Raw genomic sequence first — 20,289 nt, forward strand, 5'->3', positions numbered from 1 at the left:
GACTAATAAGTATCAAGTCAAGTATATTTTTATTTGTGTTATGTGTGCGCGTTGCAGATGATGCAATTTGATGAAGGTTAACGTTCAACATTAAGTCTATCAGTGCGTCCGCGCCAACCGATGTGTGATTAAGTGTAGTTCAATCAATGTCTGGAATGTTAAAGTCTCCCATTAGCAGGACACGAGAGCTGCGTACGTAATATTGCATGAAGTGTTCAATTGTGATGATGCACTCGTAACCTGACGACGGGCTCCGCTAAATGATGCAACAAATATGGGGGTGCCATCACAAAGAAGCCGGCAGAAAACGGCCTCGGCGTCTGCCACAACGGGAAGGCCTACATATGAAATGCGTTTTTTAATGAGTAAAGCGACGCCACCATCACGGGAAGGTCGGTCTTTGCGAATAATGCCATAAATGGGAGGAACAAGCTCATAAAAAAATATTTCGGGAGAAAGCCAGGTTTCCGTAACCCCTACTATATCAGGATCATGTTCCAGTAGAAGACTTTCCAGAGCTTCTATTTTGTTCAGAACGCTTCTCGCGTAAATATTTTAAATGGTTAGGGCTTTAATTTTAGGTGTTGACGAGTTTGGCGAGGCTGCGGCCTTAGTGGTACCTTGTCCTTTTTTTTTTGGAGAGGGACTTTGTCGTTCTTTTCTTCGCCCCAAAAGAAGGCTCGATTGTTAACAAACAGTTTATCAAATGCTAGCGATACTTTATCGTTCTTACCGCGGTTTTCTTCGGTGATAATCCACAGTTTCCTTCTAATGTCTCTGATTCTGTGTGAACAATCTTCTCCGATAGAGAAGTTGGTGTTTTTCAGTTTATACCCCCTTTTTAAGTATGGCTCATTTCTGCCTGAAATCTACCTGAGAATGGCTGGCCTATTCTTGTTCTGTTCCGCTCTTCCTAGACGATGTACGCGTTAGATAGTGGCCGGATTCAAGCCGAGAGTGTCATGAACAACAGTTTTGTTCATTGTCTGTTCAATAATTTTGCTCGTCTCTTCGTCAATTTATGGCAGGCCATAAAGAATTAAATTCGATCACATACTATGATTTTCTAGGTCGTCGACTTTCCTTTGCAAACTTTCATATGCGCGCTTCATGTTGACAATTTCCTCTTGACATAGGTCCACCTTCGAGTCTTGTTAAGGCTTCTAGTTTTTTATCTATATCAGCAAGCGGCTTTTCCTTGATGAGTTGAATATCCGCAGCGATTTCCTTTCACGAGCTTGCGATTTGGTCTAGGGTAGGTCCTGGATTCGTTTCGATGTCGCCACACGGGAGCAGTAATTTCCGCGAGAACAGTTTGACGTTACATAGGACAGCTAAGCACCGTGAGCACGGCAGCACAAGCGAATAAGGTTGTCCGAGCGGATACATTTGCCGTATTGTTTCCTCATTTGCACAAGGAAGAGGAACGGATTGTTAGGCATCCGGCATGCCCGAAGTGCTGCCGTGCCCAAAAAGCGTCGAGTGGGCTGATCGTCCTTTTGTAGGCGAGCCGTGGGGTGGTGCTGGGTGCTGATCATGCACTGACAGAACCAGGCGGGATAACGGCAAGTGGCGAGGCAACAGCTCTGATAACGTGCAGGACGGAATCACTGCCACATGGTAGTACGTCACGCTGGCAACCTGCGCAGTGGTGCTTTCCCCGAACCCAAGGTGTCTCCACCGATTGCGGGGAACGGTCCGAGGGAAAACTGCACAAGGAAGACGAACGGATTTTTATACGTCCGGGCATGCCTGAAGTGTTGCTGTGACCAAGTTCTTATGCTTTACATCATTTTGATTGTTCCAGCAGCTTTAGTTATGAACGTTTAATAAAGATACCGACAGGATGCACTAACCACCCCAGAGATACATTGATTGACCATGCACTACAAACTTTAGCATACCCATCAGATGTAGATGTTCTAATTACCGACATAACTGATCATTATCCTATAACTAAATTTTCACTATACTCCTGGCTCCGAAAAAAAATCACGTTCTCGAAATTTATGCTGCACAAAAATAATTTCTTGAAGCCTTATCTAACCTTGACTGGTCCGCATCTTATATACAAAAGATCCACAAAGAGCATTCTCATTATTTATCTCTAGCTTAAATCCTCTTTTAGATCCATCCAAAACTCACAAAATTAAGAAACAAAAAGATATATTCTGTCCAATATCAATGCTTAGTTCACACTAATAATCATTCTTTAACTGCGCCGTCATTTCGTTTTTATTTGAATACCACAATATTGCTGTTCGATGTACTTGTTGTGCACATGTATTCGAGTTCGTCGATTGTGCTACTTACGTCATGTCATTTATACTGTTGACTGATGAGTATTTAAGGAGATTATACTACACTGCTCCTTTGTATGCTTCTTATTTATGGACAATAAATTCTTTAATTGTGCTACTTTTGCTATAAACGTATAATTTCTCCTTGTTCACGATTTGTTGCAACTGCTGTAATCTGCTATGTGGCTATGGTGTTGGGCTTCAATCCCGTGACCTCGTCGCGGGGTCGAATCCCGGCTACGGCGGCGGCCATACGGGTAGGGACGAAATGCGAAAACACCCGTGCACTTAGTTAAGGTGCACGTTAAAGAACCACAGGTGGTCCAAATTTCCGGAGTAGCCCACTACGGGGTGCTTCATAATCAGATCGTTGTTTTGGCACGTAAACCTCATAAGATAACTGGACCCGCCATGTTTTCTCAGTGGCTATGGTGTAGGGCTGCTGAGCACTAAGTCGCGGGATCGAATCCCGGCCACGGCGGCCGCATTTCGATGGAGGCGAAATGCGAAAACACCCGTGTACTTACATTTAGGTGCACGTTAAAGAACCCCAGGTGGTCAAAATTTCCGGAGTCCTCCACTACGGCGTGCCTCATAATCAGAAAGTGTTTTTGGCACGTAAAACCCCCTAATTTTTTTAAATTTTTAACTTAACTTGCTGTAATCTGCGCTTTATTGTGTTTAGTTTAGAAAAGAGGTGCCATTGCACTGTATGAGTTCAGGACTTCCGTTTGTATGTTAGCACCCTGTAATCTTTCTAATCATCACAATAAAACCCATTCTGATTTTGATTCCGTCACAGCCTGAGGAGGCCAACATTCACGACCTACATTTTAAGGCAAAGCTGTCTCTACCATTCACGGTATTCTTGCAATTTAATACTATTGAGGAATCCTCAACCTACGCTGAGGCTTCATTTCCCAGTGCCTGTATGCCGCCTGCTGTGCGGAAACTCTAATCAATTTGTCCTAAACATCACATCTGGCAATATCGGGACTGGTCTACGGACAAAGTGATATGGAAAGATGTTCACTATGCAGGGTGCACTCATGAAGCTATAAATTAAGTTCTGGGGTTTCGCGTGCCAAAACAACGACATGACTATGAGGCACGCCGTAGTTGAAGAAGCGTGCACCGAATGCAAGGCGCGCGGGTGTTTCTTTCATTTCTGTCTAAATGCGGCCGCAGTGACCAGGATTCGAAGCTCTACCATCGGGCTTAGCAGCACAGCGTCAAATCTACTGCCACCATGGCGGGTTACCTGAACTATTCTCTAGCCATTCTGCACCTATTGTCTCGAGGGCAGCACCTTATCGCATAATGTCCAAGTGAATCGATATTTCAATTTCTCAGTGGATTTGGAGTAGGGACAGGAAGTGCTTCATACGAACGTGCTTAGATAACGGGAAGATAGCTCGATCTCCAAAGGTTGTTTGGTGGGTCGACACCCAGAATGGTGTGTTCAACTTGAAGGCTTGATGATACGTGGTTATAATGGCGCGTGTGAGACTTCGCTAAATCGGCGTGTCCCCATATGTTTACAAAAAATAATACAGCACACGCAGTTATTAGTAATGTTAGAAGACCTGCTGTATATTACCCCAAGGGTGAAAGAAGCGTTAAAGAAGCCTGCGAATACACGCAAAGTGCCTCGAACGGCCAGTCACGCAGAAATTTGGCGTGTGTTTGCGAGCTTCTTTCACGGTCGGAAAAATACTTTCATGTAGCACGTATTGAGCAAGAGCAAGCAGCTAGTATCGGGAGTTTTTCATGTTCGCCTACAATTTTCTCATTCACACTTTTCATCTAATTAGAATACTTGAGAAGGTGACTAATTAACTAAGACTAATTATGTAATTAGGCGGAATGCAACAAAATAATCCGAGTACCTTCAAGTGGCGGCAAACAGCATTACCTTTGTTCTGTCCAGCTACGTGGCATTGGCGTATTTTTAAATCTTCGTGCATGATATAGTGGGGCACCCTGTATATTGCCGTTGTCCTTAATCGAAGCACATGTATTTAGTTTTCTCGTCAAAAGCTGCGTCTTCTGATGTTAGATGGCATCTTTAAAAGTGCGAAACGGCACTTCAGGTGAACGTAACAGTACTGTCATGCGTTTTGTGATGGCGTTACGTTGCCGGCAGAATGTCACGCATTTCACAGTCACTCACGATAGGTAAAGCTAAAATGGCGATACCGAAATCCTTGATGTACGTTCTGTTTTGCGGCTGGCTTCCTGTGTCAATCGTCTGGAAAGTCTTAATATGTGTCGCGTATGTCTCTTGCAGCCGGAGGAGTACATGGCCCGGTTCGTGGCTGAGCGGGTGGCCCAAGTGTACAATCTCACCATCACTGGTAGGTTCACTGCGCTGAACATCCTCCCTTCTACATTGCGGTTGCTTGCAGCCACCTGGCACGGCTACACAGAAAAGACTAGAAAGTACGCAGCAGGGATCCGGCGGCTGTCTCGCGCGTTGTAATTTTCAATGCGAATAGCATTCTTGCCATTGACAAACCAGTTTGCTTCCTGACTGTGCAGCCGTCCACCTCGAAAATGTGGGTGGATCGCGAAGGTAGTGCAGTCTCAGTAATGTAGGCGCTTGGCGTGGGCACATGCCCCTGGCTATGTGCCGCTGTTCAATAAACCCCTTTGATGCCAATTTATCTCACTGTCACTATAGGTATGTGCGAACTTCGCGCCTGCGCCGTTGGAAGGCGCAGCATGTACAGGGAGGATATCCGAGAGGATATGTAATGGAAAAAGCATTGATTCACAGTGGAGGAAAAAAACTAGGAAGCTTACCAGCAAGTAGGCGACCTGGCAACAAAGAACATCAAGCGGAAAGTCAGAGAGGCTGAGATAATGTCGTGGGTGGCGGCAATGGAAAAGAAACCTGCTATGAGTAACTACTTAAGAGGAAAAACAAAATCAGCAAAAAAAAAACAATTTATAATAGCTCAAAGGGAAGCTTTTGAAGAGAGATCAAGAGGCCTTAGAACACGCACTTCTAAAGCGCGATATAAGAAGGAAGAAGACGCATGTGCTTGGCTGCGGTAAAGGTAAGGAAAGGATGGAGCATGTTTTATTAGAATGTGAAGATATCTTCCAGCGGTCGATTTAGGCATCTCTGGCCTCCTTGAAGCCCTTGCGTTCACGGAGAGTAGGGGGAAAGCAAACATTTACACAGTAATGATTAGTAAGCAGTGCTTGGAATATTACTAGAAGAAAAATAGGAAAACGACAAAGAACGCAGGCACGCAAGAACAAAGTTCACAAGAGGAGTTCAAAAAGTTTGGTTATTGCAATTCATCGTAGGCTTTTTTCCCTTTTCTGTTTTTTCTTTTTTAACATAGGTAAGACATTAGGGTGTATAATAAAAGCTTGGTGGCGCAACCCTCCGCCCCGTTCCGAAGAAGACACTCAAAGCATCCATCCATCCATCGGTGCCAGAGGGAAGCCTGACACACCTCGCAGATAGCGCGATTCGGCTATTCGTATACTTGAATAGACATCCTAGGACCCTATAACGTAAAACTATTCCAATGTGTTTTTATTCCAATCTCCTGACGTCAAATTGGCATAACCGCCGAGGCAAACATCGGGTGGTGACCCGCAGGGTTGTCTGAACAGACCAATCAAACACTCTCCTCGTTCATAGGAGGTAATTTTTCGTTGCTTGAAAAATAAATAACATTGCCTACACTGAGCAGCTTGCCTTACCTAATTGGTCGACAATAGGCGAGGAGCACACTCAAGTGTGGAGGAATTCGATGAGGCCGAGCCACTGCACTGAAAATCGATAACCGCGTGAGGAGGGTGGTGCTGGCGTCTGCAATTGGTCCGTTTTTTTTTTTTTTTTTTACTTAGCTTGTGGTGGCTGGTGGAAAGTCGCGGTGGCGTGCAACGGAAGCTTAATAATGACGCTAAAACGGATCCTTAGCAAAAAAGAATTGGCAGAACGAAGTCGTAAACGCGCCGAAAGTGCTCGGAAACGTTACACGGCCACGCAAAATGTTTTATTATATGCAAAGAAACGCACGCTCTCCGGCCGGTGCGAGCAGCCAGTGCCTGAGCGATCGGCGGCAGCCATATTTTATTCCTTTCGGAACGGGGCAGCATGTGGCTGTTCAGAAGAAAATTCAGTTTTGTTCGGCATATTAATGCATCTTTAACGCGTACACTTCACTTTGACGCGGTGAGTTTTCGCGGTTTTGTGACGTCGCCAGACAGGCAGGTGAAGTGAGTGCAGCCCGAAAACTTTTCACGAATAACCGAGGGCTAATGGCGAAAAGGCGTCGAATCAGAAATAACTATTTTTCTTGCTTTTGGTCAAATCATGCATTATCAGTGAGTAAACGTCATATCAGATGTAGAGCTATCGCGGTTTTCCTGACGTCATGTAACAGACAGATGAAGAGGGTGGTCCAGGAAAGTTTTTTACCATTCGCAGAGGGCTGATCGTAGAATTGGAATAGAAAAGTTCAAAATAGCTTTACGTTATAGCGCCCCTAGACGAGCTCTGCCCGAATTTTGTGAGACAAGCGGCATTGCACTCAAACTGTTTCTTTTTAGAAAGAGTGAGAGAAGGCAATGAGTGCCCACGAACAAAAATAAAAATAAAAACGCATATTGCTTGTCCGCTAGAAAACGGTAACGGCTGCTATTGACCACTATCCTCTTTATTAAGACGCGCTGAGAGCAATTATTACCACGGTCTTGTAAAAAACACAAGCAACACGACACGCTTCTGGAAAATATTACATTTTCTGAATAAAAATGATGGTTCAGAGACCACAACAAAAATAAAGTAAGGCGACGAAATGGACACGGATCCTCTTAGCTAAAGAGGCTAAAGAGGCTAAAAATGCTAACTGAATGCGTTAGCATTCAGTTAGCATTTTTGTGCGTCTATGGATACGCAGCAGCTGGAGGCTCCTTTACCTGATATACCTCGGTGCAGTCATTCCTTTTATCTGTATTCGACGACTGCAGATGAAGTTCACCAGGTCATCATATCATTGAAGACTACAAGCGCTGGCTTAGACCACATTTATCCTTGTAAAGTAAAACTAATTTCGCATGAAATATCGTAAGTTTTGGCGCTAATAATTAAGAAACTGTTCTCTGCAGGGGTGTTTCCGAGCTGTCTCAAAGCTGGTAGAATAGTTCCTGGTTTCAAGAAAGGTGACCTAACTTCAGTGGGGAATCACAGGCCAATTTGTATCTTTCCTTTTTTTGGTAAAGTGATTGAAAAGCTATTTCACACTCAATTATTGGTCTACTTAAAGAAATTTGATCTTTTGTCTCCACAGCAATTCGTATTTCACCAAGGATATTCAAGCGAACTGGCACTTATCACCCTAACAGAAAAAAATCAAGCAAGCTATTGACAGAGGTTTTTTGTGGGTTCTGTATTCATTGATCTGACGAAGGCATTCGACAGGATAAACTATCGCATACTACTTGTTAAACTCGAATCATTTGGTATATCTGGTCCTCCACTAAACTTTATTAGAGACTACTTGAGTAACCGGTCTCAAATGATACAGGTTAACGGACATCTCTCATCATCCAAGCTAATTAACGTAGGAGACCCACAGGAATCAATTTTCGGCCCACTTCTATTTTTCGTGCTTATTAATGACCTACCTACTGCTCTTGCTAAGACCAAGTGCATACTTTACGCTGACGAAACGACCATCTTTATATCCAGTAAACCAATTGTAACACTCCAGTCTAACCTTGACACTTACTTAAAACATATTGCATTATGGTGCCAACGTAATCATCTGCACATTATTCACACTAAAACCACATTTATCTTTTCCATTCGCAGCGAAATCTAATCCACGTCCCACCTTCTGTTCACATTGGTGATTCCGTCATACAGGTTTCGAACGAAGCGTGGTTCCTCGGCATCATCATAGATAGTGAGCTAAAATTTCATGGTCACGCCTGATCACTTGTAGAAAAGATTGCATTTAGCATCCACATTATCGCCAAGAGAAGAACTTATTTTCCACCTAGCATCGTACGATCTTTGTATTTTCCTGATATTCATAGCCATCTTTCGTATTATGTATGGTCGTGGGCCAATAAGTATTCTACGCATATTGCATGTCTGCAGCGACTTCAATACCAACCAATGGGACAATTGACTTTCAGCCCATTTGGTTTGTCCTGCAGGTCACCATTCCCTAAACTTAACATTCTCCCGTTACAATTATTCCATCAGAAACTATCTATAATTGCATATAGGCTCATCGCACACGACATCTTCATTGAATGTATTGATCCTGAACACCTTACTTCTCTGGCATAGCTGTATGGTATTTATTACCTTTCGAAATAATATCATCACGCAACTTTCATACTGTCCACGCGCACCAAGAAATGTTTCATTCCGGAATTAGCCGACTCATATTAACTTCTTAATTAACTATCAATATGTACGTCATTTTGCTGTATACCTTTTCCTTTTGTATAAGTAATTAATATTATTGATATTGAAACGAGCTTCGTCTCTCATGTCGGGTTGGTTATTCTTGTTGATATTCATTGTTATTATGCTTCTTCACACACTTCCGATTATTTTTCATGTTTTTTTGCATAATTAACATTGCCATTAAAATGTGTATTCAATTTCCTCTTATAGATAATCAACTTGCCTAATTATTATTCTTATTGTTCACATTGCCGTACTTCTTTGCTATTTTTGTGTAATAATCCTATTTATGTAATCATAGGAGGTCCCTCTGGCAGTTTCTTTCTAAACTCTGGGGCCTCCTGCTGTAATACTATTACAATATAACTCGAACATGACTGTTGCATTAAACTTGACTTCCACAACAACCATATAAAGGTCTGGTCAAAGTACTTTCTAGCTGTTGCGATTTCTGTAAAACCTGCCGCTACATTCGCTGGCAAGTTTGAATGTTGGCGTCGGGCAATTTAATGGGCGAAAGCCCAGCCCTACGGTGCAGCAAGGCCTGCGCTAGTGAGTAGTAACCGCAGTCTTGAACGCGGCCAATAGCTCGCGCGATGTGTGCTTGATAAGAAAGCAACTGTAAAAGCTGCAATGGGCTGGCCAAAGGGTTGGTCTTTGTGGTGTGCTATCGTAAAAACAGTTCTATTGTACCAAATTTCTGTGGATCGGAGAATGCCCTTCTTATGGTCAATATAGGTAATCGTTATTAAAAGGTTGTCATGTACCGATATACTACAAAAGCGAACCAGCTGTGCAGCCTTTGAGGAATGGCACCGCCTAAAGTATGGGCCTTTTCGCCTCCCTCCCACCTGTGAGACTCCAACGTTAGTATATAGTTAACGGGAGAGATTTAAGTGCTAGGATTGGAAATGCTCTGTTGATTCCATTGATTCAGGAAACTGGGATACCAGAAGGTGGAGTATTCATATGTATTTATTTTATTGTAACCATGAATTCTTGTCCTTCATTCATTTCAAGAAGTATGTCTTATTCCACTTATGTAGATGACGTGCAGATATGGCTCAAATCCTCACAATCTGCGAGCGCCAGGTTGAACTTGTGAATTAAATGTCGAGATGGTCACAGAATGGCTTTAGCTAAATCACTTCAAAAGCTTCTGCATCTTTTCTTCAGGAACCTGAGGCCTTCTCCCAGGCACCTATATTTAGCTGCATGGTCAGCACTTACCTCTAAACAGAGAAGAGAGATGTTTAGGCACCATTATTGACACTAAAATAACATTCATATCACACACAAACTATGTTGGAAGCAAGTGCCTGAAGATAATGAACATATTAGGATATTGTGCACCCAACATGAGTTAGTGGCATGAAGTGCTTCATGCATATCTACAAAACCACTGTGGTTGCTTAGTCGCTATGGTGTTGAGCTGCTAAGCACGAGGCCAGGGGATCAAATTCCGGCTACGACGGACGCATTTAGATGGGGGCGAAATGCGAAAACATCCGTGTGCTTCGATTTAAGTGCACGTTAAAGAACCCCAAGTGGTCCAAATTATTCCTGAGTCTCCCACTATGGTGTCCCTCATAATCGGATCGTGGTTTTGTCACGTAAAACCCCATAATTTAATTTATTTTTAATGCATAATAATGCATTAATACCGGGGCAATAGGGCGTCAAAATGCTACTCCATGCTAAATCCTGTTCACTATCTACGTATCCGCCTGGTGACTGATGCCTTCAGGACCATTTCTCTGGAGAGTCTGCTTAGAATCTAATAAATGGTCACTCATTCTTCAGAGGTGGCACTCTGGTTTCATGCGTTTTCTGAACGGACATGCAAACATCCCACCCAGTCAACCGTAAATGATATGATCAGTTTCACCTGTTCCATAACCGATCCGTAATGAGAAAGCCTTTGCTTATGCTCGTGAGGAACCTTAGGTAGGAAATAGCTCCCCCGCTCATTAAACATCAAGTAATGGCCCCAGTGAATCCAGCACAACCTTAGCAGTGACAGTTGATAGATTCTAACATATCGTTTGTAGCAGTGCTTGGAGCTTTATGGCCCCTCGGCGGAGGAAACGCACCTCTTTGGCCTCTGCTTTACGCAGACGGCACCCCCGAGCTAACCCACCCGAGGGAAATCGGTTAGTTGCCTTTTCCTGTCTCTCTCCTCTCTATAGAACCTTCGTCTTTCGCTTCCCTTTTAGATCCTTCCTGTGTTCTCCTCACTTCCTTTTACTTGCAATTTCCGAGGCAGCAAGGGCTAGCCTGCTGCTTGGTATCCAACATTGGGCATGTTATATTGTGTTATAGTAGTTACGTACCGCTGACGTCTGCGACTCCTTCGGGTCTCGTAGCGTCCCCTTGTTGGGCTCGGTGGTGGGCGGCTGGCGTCGCTACCGAAATCAAATATTTTATGGCTTCGACATCGTTTCCGCGCCTCCCCGATCGTCATCTCCAAAAGAGGGCGCACCGATGAAATCTTTCAGATTTGCAGAACATTGACAATTATCTAAGGTTCCATATTATCCACACTAAACGCCGAGAAATGACAGCAATATTAAGATCACCTTTCCTCGTGTCGAAGTGTCGTACGGATTCAATCGAGCCAGGTTACAAAGCCACGACAATGGGCAGTGGAGACCTTCTCCTAGAAGTTATAAACAAGGCCCAGTATGGCAAGTTAAACACCCTCGTATTCTTTGGTGAAACATCTATAACCGCAACCTCACACCGTTCCTTGAACACAATTGGGAGTGCAGTATCTGACAGCAACCTCTTGACAAAATGTACTTCCTGATGTATTGAAAGATCGAAATGTTGTCCAAGTGCAGCGAATCGAGATAACGCGCAATGACCAGTAAATACCGACAAAGCACATAATCCCTCCATTTGGCTCCAGCTTACTCTCAGAATATATCCGAGCTGGCTACAAAACATACGTGTCAGACCATATATTCCTAATCCTCGCAGATACTTCAAGTGCGAGAAGTTTGGTCGTAGCTCACAGCGCTGCCGTGGCTGAATGTCCTGCGCAATATGTGGTGCTAATGAACACGCAGCTGAAAATTGCACACCTGACCCGCCTCGCTCAATTGCTCAAACTGTGATGGAGATCCTGCGTACTCGCGCCCGACGTGGAATAGAGAGAAGGAGATCATCACCCTACAAGTGAAAGAGAACATTTCATTTAATCAAGCAAGCAAGCGATTTTCTTTTGTGAAACCCTTTTATACTGATACGGCGTGCGTGGGGGTTGCGCCGGACCGGCCTCCAGCAGCTGTCCGAGCCACACAGTGTGCCAGTAGCAGCTACTTCTGCCCCCTCGGTGGAGGCAGCTGCCGCTGCTCCACCTTCGTCTAAGAAGGGCCAGGAGGTCTCAGCCTGTAGCCTTCAAGGCCACTGCCCATGCAGTGAAGTGTGACAAACCGTCCTATGTACACCTGGAAAGGGCAAACAGCGCTTCGCAAGAGGTGATACCTCTCCTGGCCCCTCTGCGCCTCTTCCACAGAGGGAGCGGCGTGGCTCACTTGAGCGCGCCAAAAAAGAAAAATGTCGATTCAATGCAGCACAAAAACCAACTGCTTGAGCTAAACATTTTGTTTAGTACGCAGAGAATTCATTTTACTTTTAATTTATATGGCTGTGCAAATTTACAATGGAACGTCATAGGTCTCATCAATAACCCAGATGACGTCAAAGAACCCATCTGTCACCTCTAGCGAAAGATTCTCTGCGTACAAGAAATGCATTTCAATCCATCGCCAAATAATTTTGTTAAGCAGTTCTTAATAGTTAGAAAAGATCGTGATGGTGCTCGCACGTGATCGGGAGGTGTTGCGATAATTGCTGATAATTTGATAACCAGTGAAGAAGTGACATTACAGACTCCTCTTGATGGTATTTTAATCAGCGCGATGTTAACCCGACAGCGTTAAGGAGCTCGTGCCGTAGGAAAGCCGGTGTCGTCGGCGTCGGTCGTGAGCAAAAAATGGCGGAAGGCAATTCATAAATAAAAACAACTTGCAAGATGGGAATCGAACCAGGGTCTCCGGAATGTGAGACGGAGACGCTACCACTCAGCCATGAGTTCGATGGTTCAAAGCGAGACAAAAGCGCCTCTAGTGAATGTGGTGTTGTCTTAGAAACATGCCATAGAAAGTTATACTGCGGTGCATATCGGTAATTATGAGCATGTAAATTACAGAAGTCGCAGTTAAACGGGCAGCGAAACACCTTCCCGCTACATTTCTTCTGCGCTTGGCGCACACGCACAGCCATCTTGCGGCAGACACAGAAGGCCCCCTCCTCGCAACGTACGGCGTTGCCCTGACAGGTGGCGCGCCACTCGCCCGCTTCTCCCCTTCGTCTCGTTTGAGCTCATTGGGGCCGTGCGGGGACCGGTGCGAGGATGCCCCAATACCTTTGCGTTTAATAAGTTTTCTTGCTCTCTCCCCTTCCAACTTCCAGCGTGCGTCACTCGAACCGTCGTGTTTAGGCGACGCGGCTCCTCTTTCCGCTCACAGCGCGATTCCTAGGTGCAGCGTCCGATGCGAGACGCAGCTGACGTGATCGCTGCGCCGTAGCGCGTCTGGTGGGAAAGCGTCCCCTGCGATGTGTGCCGTGCTGCTGGCGAGGAGTCATGCGTCTGCGTGGTGCTCCCAAGCGAGATAGAGGACGATCCCATCGAGGCGTCAGCCCCATGATCGGAACGCCGAGGTGGAGCTGAGCAGAGCGGTTGGCTCTGTATGGAGCTCCGTGATTTTAACGCGACAGCGTTAAGGAGCTCGTGTCACAGAAAAGCCGGTGTCATCGGCGTCGGTGTCGGCGTCGGCGTTCGCCGTGAGCGATAAATCCCAGAAGGCACTTCATAAATAAAAAAACATCTTCCAAGATGGGCTGGTGGGAATCGAACCAGGGTCTCCGGAGTGTGAGATGGAGACGCTACCACTCAGCCCCGGGTTCGTTCCTTCAAAACGAGACAAAATCGCCTCTAGTGAATGCGGTGTTGCCTTACAAACGTGCCGTAGAAAGTTATACTGCGGTGTATATTGGTAATTATGACTATGTAACTTGCAGAAGTCACAGTTTCACAAGTAGCGAAGTACGTTTCCCCTACATTTTTCTATCTTTTGACCAGTTTTTCCTACGATGTCCTGGATTTCGTGCGGAATATGTGGTTCTGGAACATCTAAGGACTCTGCACATACCAATGTTAGCGGTTAGCGCTTCGTCTTTTCGTAAATACGGGCCAGGACGTGTCCGCCACACGTGTGCGGATTGCTAACACTTACGCCGACTACGGCGGCGGCGGCTGCTGCGCGGGAGACGCCGTGCGCGCTGCCGCAGCAGATGGCTACGGCGGCTGCGTCCAGAGCTGCGACGCCCACGGAGGCGACGAACGCTACGACGAGCATGCCTAAACCAAACTACATTGAAGCTTCCAGCTCGCACGAATCACTAAAAGTACGAGCGACGCTCTCGGACCTGGACCGGGAACAAATGGAGTACCAAGACACCGACGAAAGGGATAGTATCATCCTGCAAGACACCGACATGCCCGTTACACGCGTCGGGCAGGAGGAGGGCAAAGAAGGAGACTGGCAAACGGTGTTAACTGTTCGCCAGAAGAAGGCTCTCGCAAGAGTTGGAAGAAAAGCCATGGGAGCAGGGCGTGCCCACGCCTCGTCGAGCCAGCACCTCGGACCAGCCAAGAAACCGCCGATGAAGAAAAAGCCACGAGTCAACAGACTACCTCCGTTACCAAAGGAAGACTTCAAAATACTAGTTCGACCACATCAACGGCTACCAATTAAAGACTTGATGGCTCCGCAGATTTCCGAACCGGTCATCATGGCCACACAAAGGAAGGTGAGAGGGGAACACTTCCTTTTATGACTAAAGCCAGGATCAAACATCTTTATCATATCTACTCCCAAACAAGAGGTAGCAGATTTAGTCAGGAAGATAACGACGCTCGTTATCAACGGCAAACAACACGCAGTAAGCGCTTACGTGACGGCCGGAGAAGACACAAAGAAAGGTGTAGTGCACGAATTGGCACCGCACACGAGTCCGGAAACACTCAAGGCCAACCCGCGCATCAGAACGCAACGACTGGAAATACTACGAACGTGCATGCTTGGGGAAACAAAGACAGGGATCATTACTTTCCGTGGCCCCATGATACCACGCTTTGTCTACTACATGGGAGGGGAAATGCCCTGTTACCCATTCAAGAACACCGTACAATTCTGCAACACCTGCAACAAACAGGTCACAGGACAGACGTGTGCCCTCAACCCCATACCTCTGTATGCAGCAAATGTGGCACTAAGGAGCCAGAGCCGGAACACGAATGTAAACCCACCTGCTCCACTTGTGGTGAGGAGCATCTTGCCTGTTCGAAGGACTGCAAGAAACGGTACAAACAGCCACGACAGAACAACAAAACGCATAGGAAATCTTCCTCCAGACTACTCAAAACTCCGATCAAGGAGTCTGTACCAAGGCCACGGTGGTACGACGACACGGATGAAACGGACGACGACGGATGGCCACAATTAAAGCGACAAGAAGAGCTACAAGCGGTGTCGCCACGACGACAGCGATCCCGATCAAGAGAGCGAAGAAGGCGACATAAGGACTCTGACTCTTCAGACCACCCCACTTCCAACCGCCAGCCCATTCTTACAGGGTCCAGGCAAAGATCTACCACTCCAACAAGAAAGAACTAACCCACCGACAACAAAGTGAGCTGGGGGGGGATGGTTCGTACCACGGCTCCCATAACATCGAACCCAGAATACCAAAAATTGTACTAGAAAATAGGTAACTCAAGCGAAGCTTAGAAGAACCTAGGCTGGAGATCACCGCACTTAAAAGCCAACTTACAACTAAGGCGGAACAAGCAAAACGCGCACATGCGGCACAACAAGAAAACACGAAAGCGACACCCACTAGGGACAGAACACTACAACTCCTAGTGCAACATATGCAAAGCATCCAAAACTTCTAAGAACTATACGCTGATTTACAGGGACTTAAAGGATGCGTAGAAGAAACGCTAGCCCGACAAAAACCACTGCGTAAAAGAGTGAATAGCAACCCCAGCGCACCGTCGGCTAGAAAAGCCAAGAATGGCAAAATCTCGGACTGGACGGACGTCGAAAGCGTGATCAACAGTGGCCATTAAAACGCCCAGAACCGTAGACACCGCTGAGATATGGCACTGGAACTGCCGCTCTTTCCAAAGAAGAGCGGCAGCGCTACAGACTCACATCGATTCGGCCATCAACAAACCTGATATTATATGCCTCCAAGAAGTAGGAAAGGGTACAGTCAAGCTAAGGGATTACTACACAGTTACGAATCAGCAATACCCGCTGGTTGCTACATTAGTGCATAAAGGAATAGCGGTGAGCTCACACTATGTCGCTCAATGCGCAACGGAGCACCAAATCATTGAAACACACACATCGAAGAAAGGGAGAGCAAAGACCTTTATTTGCAACGTATACAGCCCTCCGGGAAACGTCGACCGGACTTTGCGGCAATTATTGAATACGTATTAGGCAACCTGGGAGGAAAAGACAAATTTGTACTCTTAGGCGACTTCAACGCTCCCCACACCAATTGGGGATACCGACGAGATACCCCCAAAGGCAGAAGCCTGGTAGAAATTACAGACAAATGTGATCTAGAACTAGTAACTCTCCCACTAACACCCACTAGATTAGAAAATAGCGTGTGCGGGGACACCTACGCCGACCTAACCTTCACGCTAAACATTGCGGATCGGCAATGGAGAAATTTGAATGCAAATCTGGGAAGTGACCACTATGTTATTGGCTATTCAATGACCACACCCCCTCTCAAACTTCCACCAAAGCAGGCGAGACTCTGAAACTGGACGGCGTACAGGAAATATCCAATGTCCACAACACCCCCAACACAGCTGAGGACTGGGCAAAGGAACTCAAAGTCGCGCACGAAGCGACAACATGAAACATATCCATTAACGCGAAAACACCTGCAGTCGACCCACACCTGCTGCACCTGTGGGAGGGCCAGCGCAGCTTAACCAAGCGCTGGAAAACTCAGACTGAACAGAAAACAGGGCAAGAATAGCAATGCTAACAGAAAAAGCAAATGAGTATGCCAGAGAGCTGCAAGCTGAAAATTGGCTCTAATTTTGCGATTCACTGAGAGGGACGCTATCCACCCCTAAGAAATGGGCTATCTTACGTAGCATGATAGACCCGGACTCTACAAAGACGGCAACAGCGAGAACGATACGCACCCTAGTTGGTGAATACAAAGGTGACACCGATAAACTTATCGAAGCGCTCTGGGACAAATACATTAAAACAGGGGGCGATAGCGTCGAATCTCTCAGCTGCAAAGGGCCGACAAACAAACCTCTAGATGAGCTCGTTACGGTTGCGGAACTGTATGCAGCGGCATAGGACATCAAACGAAACACAGCACCCGGAGGGGACGGCATCACCAACGCGATGTTGCGCAACCTCAGCAATGAGCAATTTGGACGACTAGTCGACTACTTCAACAAGGGCATATGGGAAACTGGTATCATTCCACAGCATTGGAAGCAAGCCACCATAGTCCTAATCCCTAAACCGGGAAAACATTAAACTATTCCGAACTTGAGACCAATCTCACTTACGTCATGTCTTGGGAAGCTGTTTTGAAAAAGTAATACTCACCAGGTTAACAGATTATATCGAAAGTCACAACCTCCTATCGGTGTACGTGTACGGTTTCCGCAAACACCTTTCAACAGAGGATGTTTTCATTAGGGTAAAAGACGAAGTAATAAACAACGTGGCGACTCGTCAAGAAAACATAGTGGTGGCGTTGGACCTAAAGAGCGCATTCGACACTATGTCCCATAAGCTCATCATGGAGGAACTAGAAGAAATATGATGCGGAAAGAGAATTTTTGACTACGTCAAATCCTTCTTAACTGAGAGGACTGCCACGATAGGTTTAGAAGACACGCGATCACCCAAGCTCAATCTCCCCTGCAAAGGAACTCCACAGGGAGTTTTACTCTCGCCATTATTGTTTAACATTGGCATGAGCAATTTGGTAAGAAGGTTGCATCAAATCCAAGATTTCAAATTTGCGCTCTATGCGGATGATATCACCTTATGAATGCACAAATGATCGTTAGGCCACGAAAAAAGCACCCTACAAGAAGCCATCAACACCGTCCAACACTTCGCGGCAGAACACGGCATGGTCTTTGCACCAGAAAAGTCCGAATGGATCAGAGTCCATGGACGAAACTACCGCAACGGGCCTAACCTGCACCTCAAACTAGAGAACCGAGTGCTTCCAGACAAGACCAAGGTTCGCGTCTTGGGCCTCTGGATCCAAAGCAACAGGCGAGCGGATCACACTATCGCGACCCTGAAAGTGACAACGAAGCAAATAGCAAGACTAATAGGAAGAATCACAAAGAAAGGGAGAGGTCTATGCGAAAACGAAACGATACGACTCGTTCAAGCTTTTGTCATCAGCCGGATAACATGATGGACTTGGTGGATGGTGGACCAGATCATACGGTACTCGTACAAGGAGGCGTTAGGATTACCGGTGAACACCGGAAATGAAAGACTACACGACACAGGAGTTTACAACACCTTTGCAGAACTCAAGGCAGCGGTTATGATAAATCAGACAGAGCGCCTGTGTCTCGCACAAGCCGGACAACAACTACTGACTGAACTAAGATTTTCGGTGCAACCGCAATATTGCCGTGACGAAATCCACCAGATACCAGGCCACATCAGGAAGCAAATACAAGCCACACCGATACTAAAGAACATGAATCCCGAATACCACAAAGGCCGAAGACAAGCCCGACCCAAGCAACTTATCAAAAGCTTTGGGAATAATCAAGTGCAATACACGGACGCCGCTCGGACTGCTAGAGGACACGTCATAGTAGCAGTTCGCAACACGCAGCGGAAAAGAGCCGAAATAACAGCCTCAATAAACACAACATGCACAGCCACTGCTGAAGCTTCAGCAATCGCGATGGCAATCAAACACAGCGACAGCGCCGGGCACTCGGCACTGGTTATCTCCGACTCTCAAGCAGCATGCAGAATGTACATGCAAGGCAGATTGCCACGAATCGCGCTGAGAATCTTAGGCGACGCACTCCAAGAAGAACATGCAATCATATGGCGTCCAGGACACGAGCGCATCCCAGGCAATTAGAGGGCACACTCCCTAGCTCGAGAACTCACAAACCGAGCGGGGAACCACAGCCCTTTCCAAGATAGTCCACTTACAGCCCGAGACATCCTCGAACACCAAAGTCGCACGAGAGAGCGCCTTGCCCCCTCCGCATCGGCAACTGGGGGTACAAGAAGCCCGCACATGCAGAAGAATACAGACACACACCTATCCCCACTTTGGAAGAGCACACCACAGGAATCCCACACTACATCCCGGCGCTTGTCCATGGTGCAGTGCGTGGCCGTCGCTGCCACATGTGACGTGGGAATGTACAAAAAGACCACGAGAAGCGTACTCGCCTGAGATGCTTACCTACAATAGGGAGACGTGGGAAATCCTCCTCGCCCGGTCGGGGCTGGGGGCCCAAAGGGGCCTCTTGGACCAGGCGGATAGGGTAGCCAGGATCACTGGTGTCCTGCAATAGGGACCCACTCGACCGCATCCCTCCCACCCTACCCTTTTCCTTACTCCCCTCTTCCCTCTCAATGATAAATTTTTTTCCAACACCACCATCACCCCATAATCGCGTCCGCGTTCATGGCGCGTCGCAGCCCGGCTGTTCATGCCGATCACGCCGTTTGGCTCGCGTAGATTGTTTCTCCTTCCGAGAACCTTCCTTTCTCCTTCTTTGGTTCGTTCCGCTTGCTCAGGCGCACGTTTCGTTGACGCGCCGAACGCTGCGTTGCTCGGCGCTCACTGCGTGTCTTTGTGCGACTCAAGAGCATGCCGAGAGAATAACGCTATCGCGTTCCACTCTTGCAGGCGAAGCTTAAGCGTCCTCCATTTTTTTGCTCAACAGGACCGTAACACTCTGCTCGTTATATATTCCACCAGAATAGTTTGGTTTTGGAGAACTTGATATCTCAGCTACCTGAGCCCTACATGGTGCTTGGGAATTTTAATGCCTACAATACGCTCTGGGCCGACTCCCGGTGTGATGCCAGAGATCGCCTCATTGAAAATTTCCTACTGTCAACAGGTACCTGCCCCTTCAGTAAGAAGTAGCCTACCTTCTACAGTGCTAACCATAACACGTCTCTGCAATAGACTTAGCAATTTGTTCTCCTTCATTTCTGCCACATTTCTTATGGTCAGTGATGAAGAACCCATATGGAAGTGATCACTATCCTATTGTTCTAAATACGGCAGAATAATTGGGACATAATCCTTATCCGCCACCGTTGAAGCCAGAGAGTGCAGATTGAGAACAATATCGGGAACTTGCATACGCATCTCGCAATTATATTGATAATCGAAGTA

General features: G+C 46.4%; 1 protein-coding gene across 1 annotated transcript in view; it reads left to right on the forward strand.

Annotated features, from left to right (window-relative positions):
• The window catches only part of LOC140217274 (uncharacterized), a 64,856-nt gene that overhangs the window by 18,260 nt on the left and 26,307 nt on the right, over positions 1-20,289 (forward strand). The window contains exon 2 of the mRNA XM_072287683.1: positions 4,591-4,657. Within this exon, the coding sequence (XP_072143784.1) occupies positions 4,591-4,657 (67 nt within the window). The remainder of the gene's footprint in view (positions 1-4,590; positions 4,658-20,289) is intronic.

This window comes from Dermacentor andersoni, chromosome 4 (assembly GCF_023375885.2).
Source record: "Dermacentor andersoni chromosome 4, qqDerAnde1_hic_scaffold, whole genome shotgun sequence".
Lineage (NCBI taxonomy): Eukaryota > Metazoa > Arthropoda > Arachnida > Ixodida > Ixodidae > Dermacentor > Dermacentor andersoni.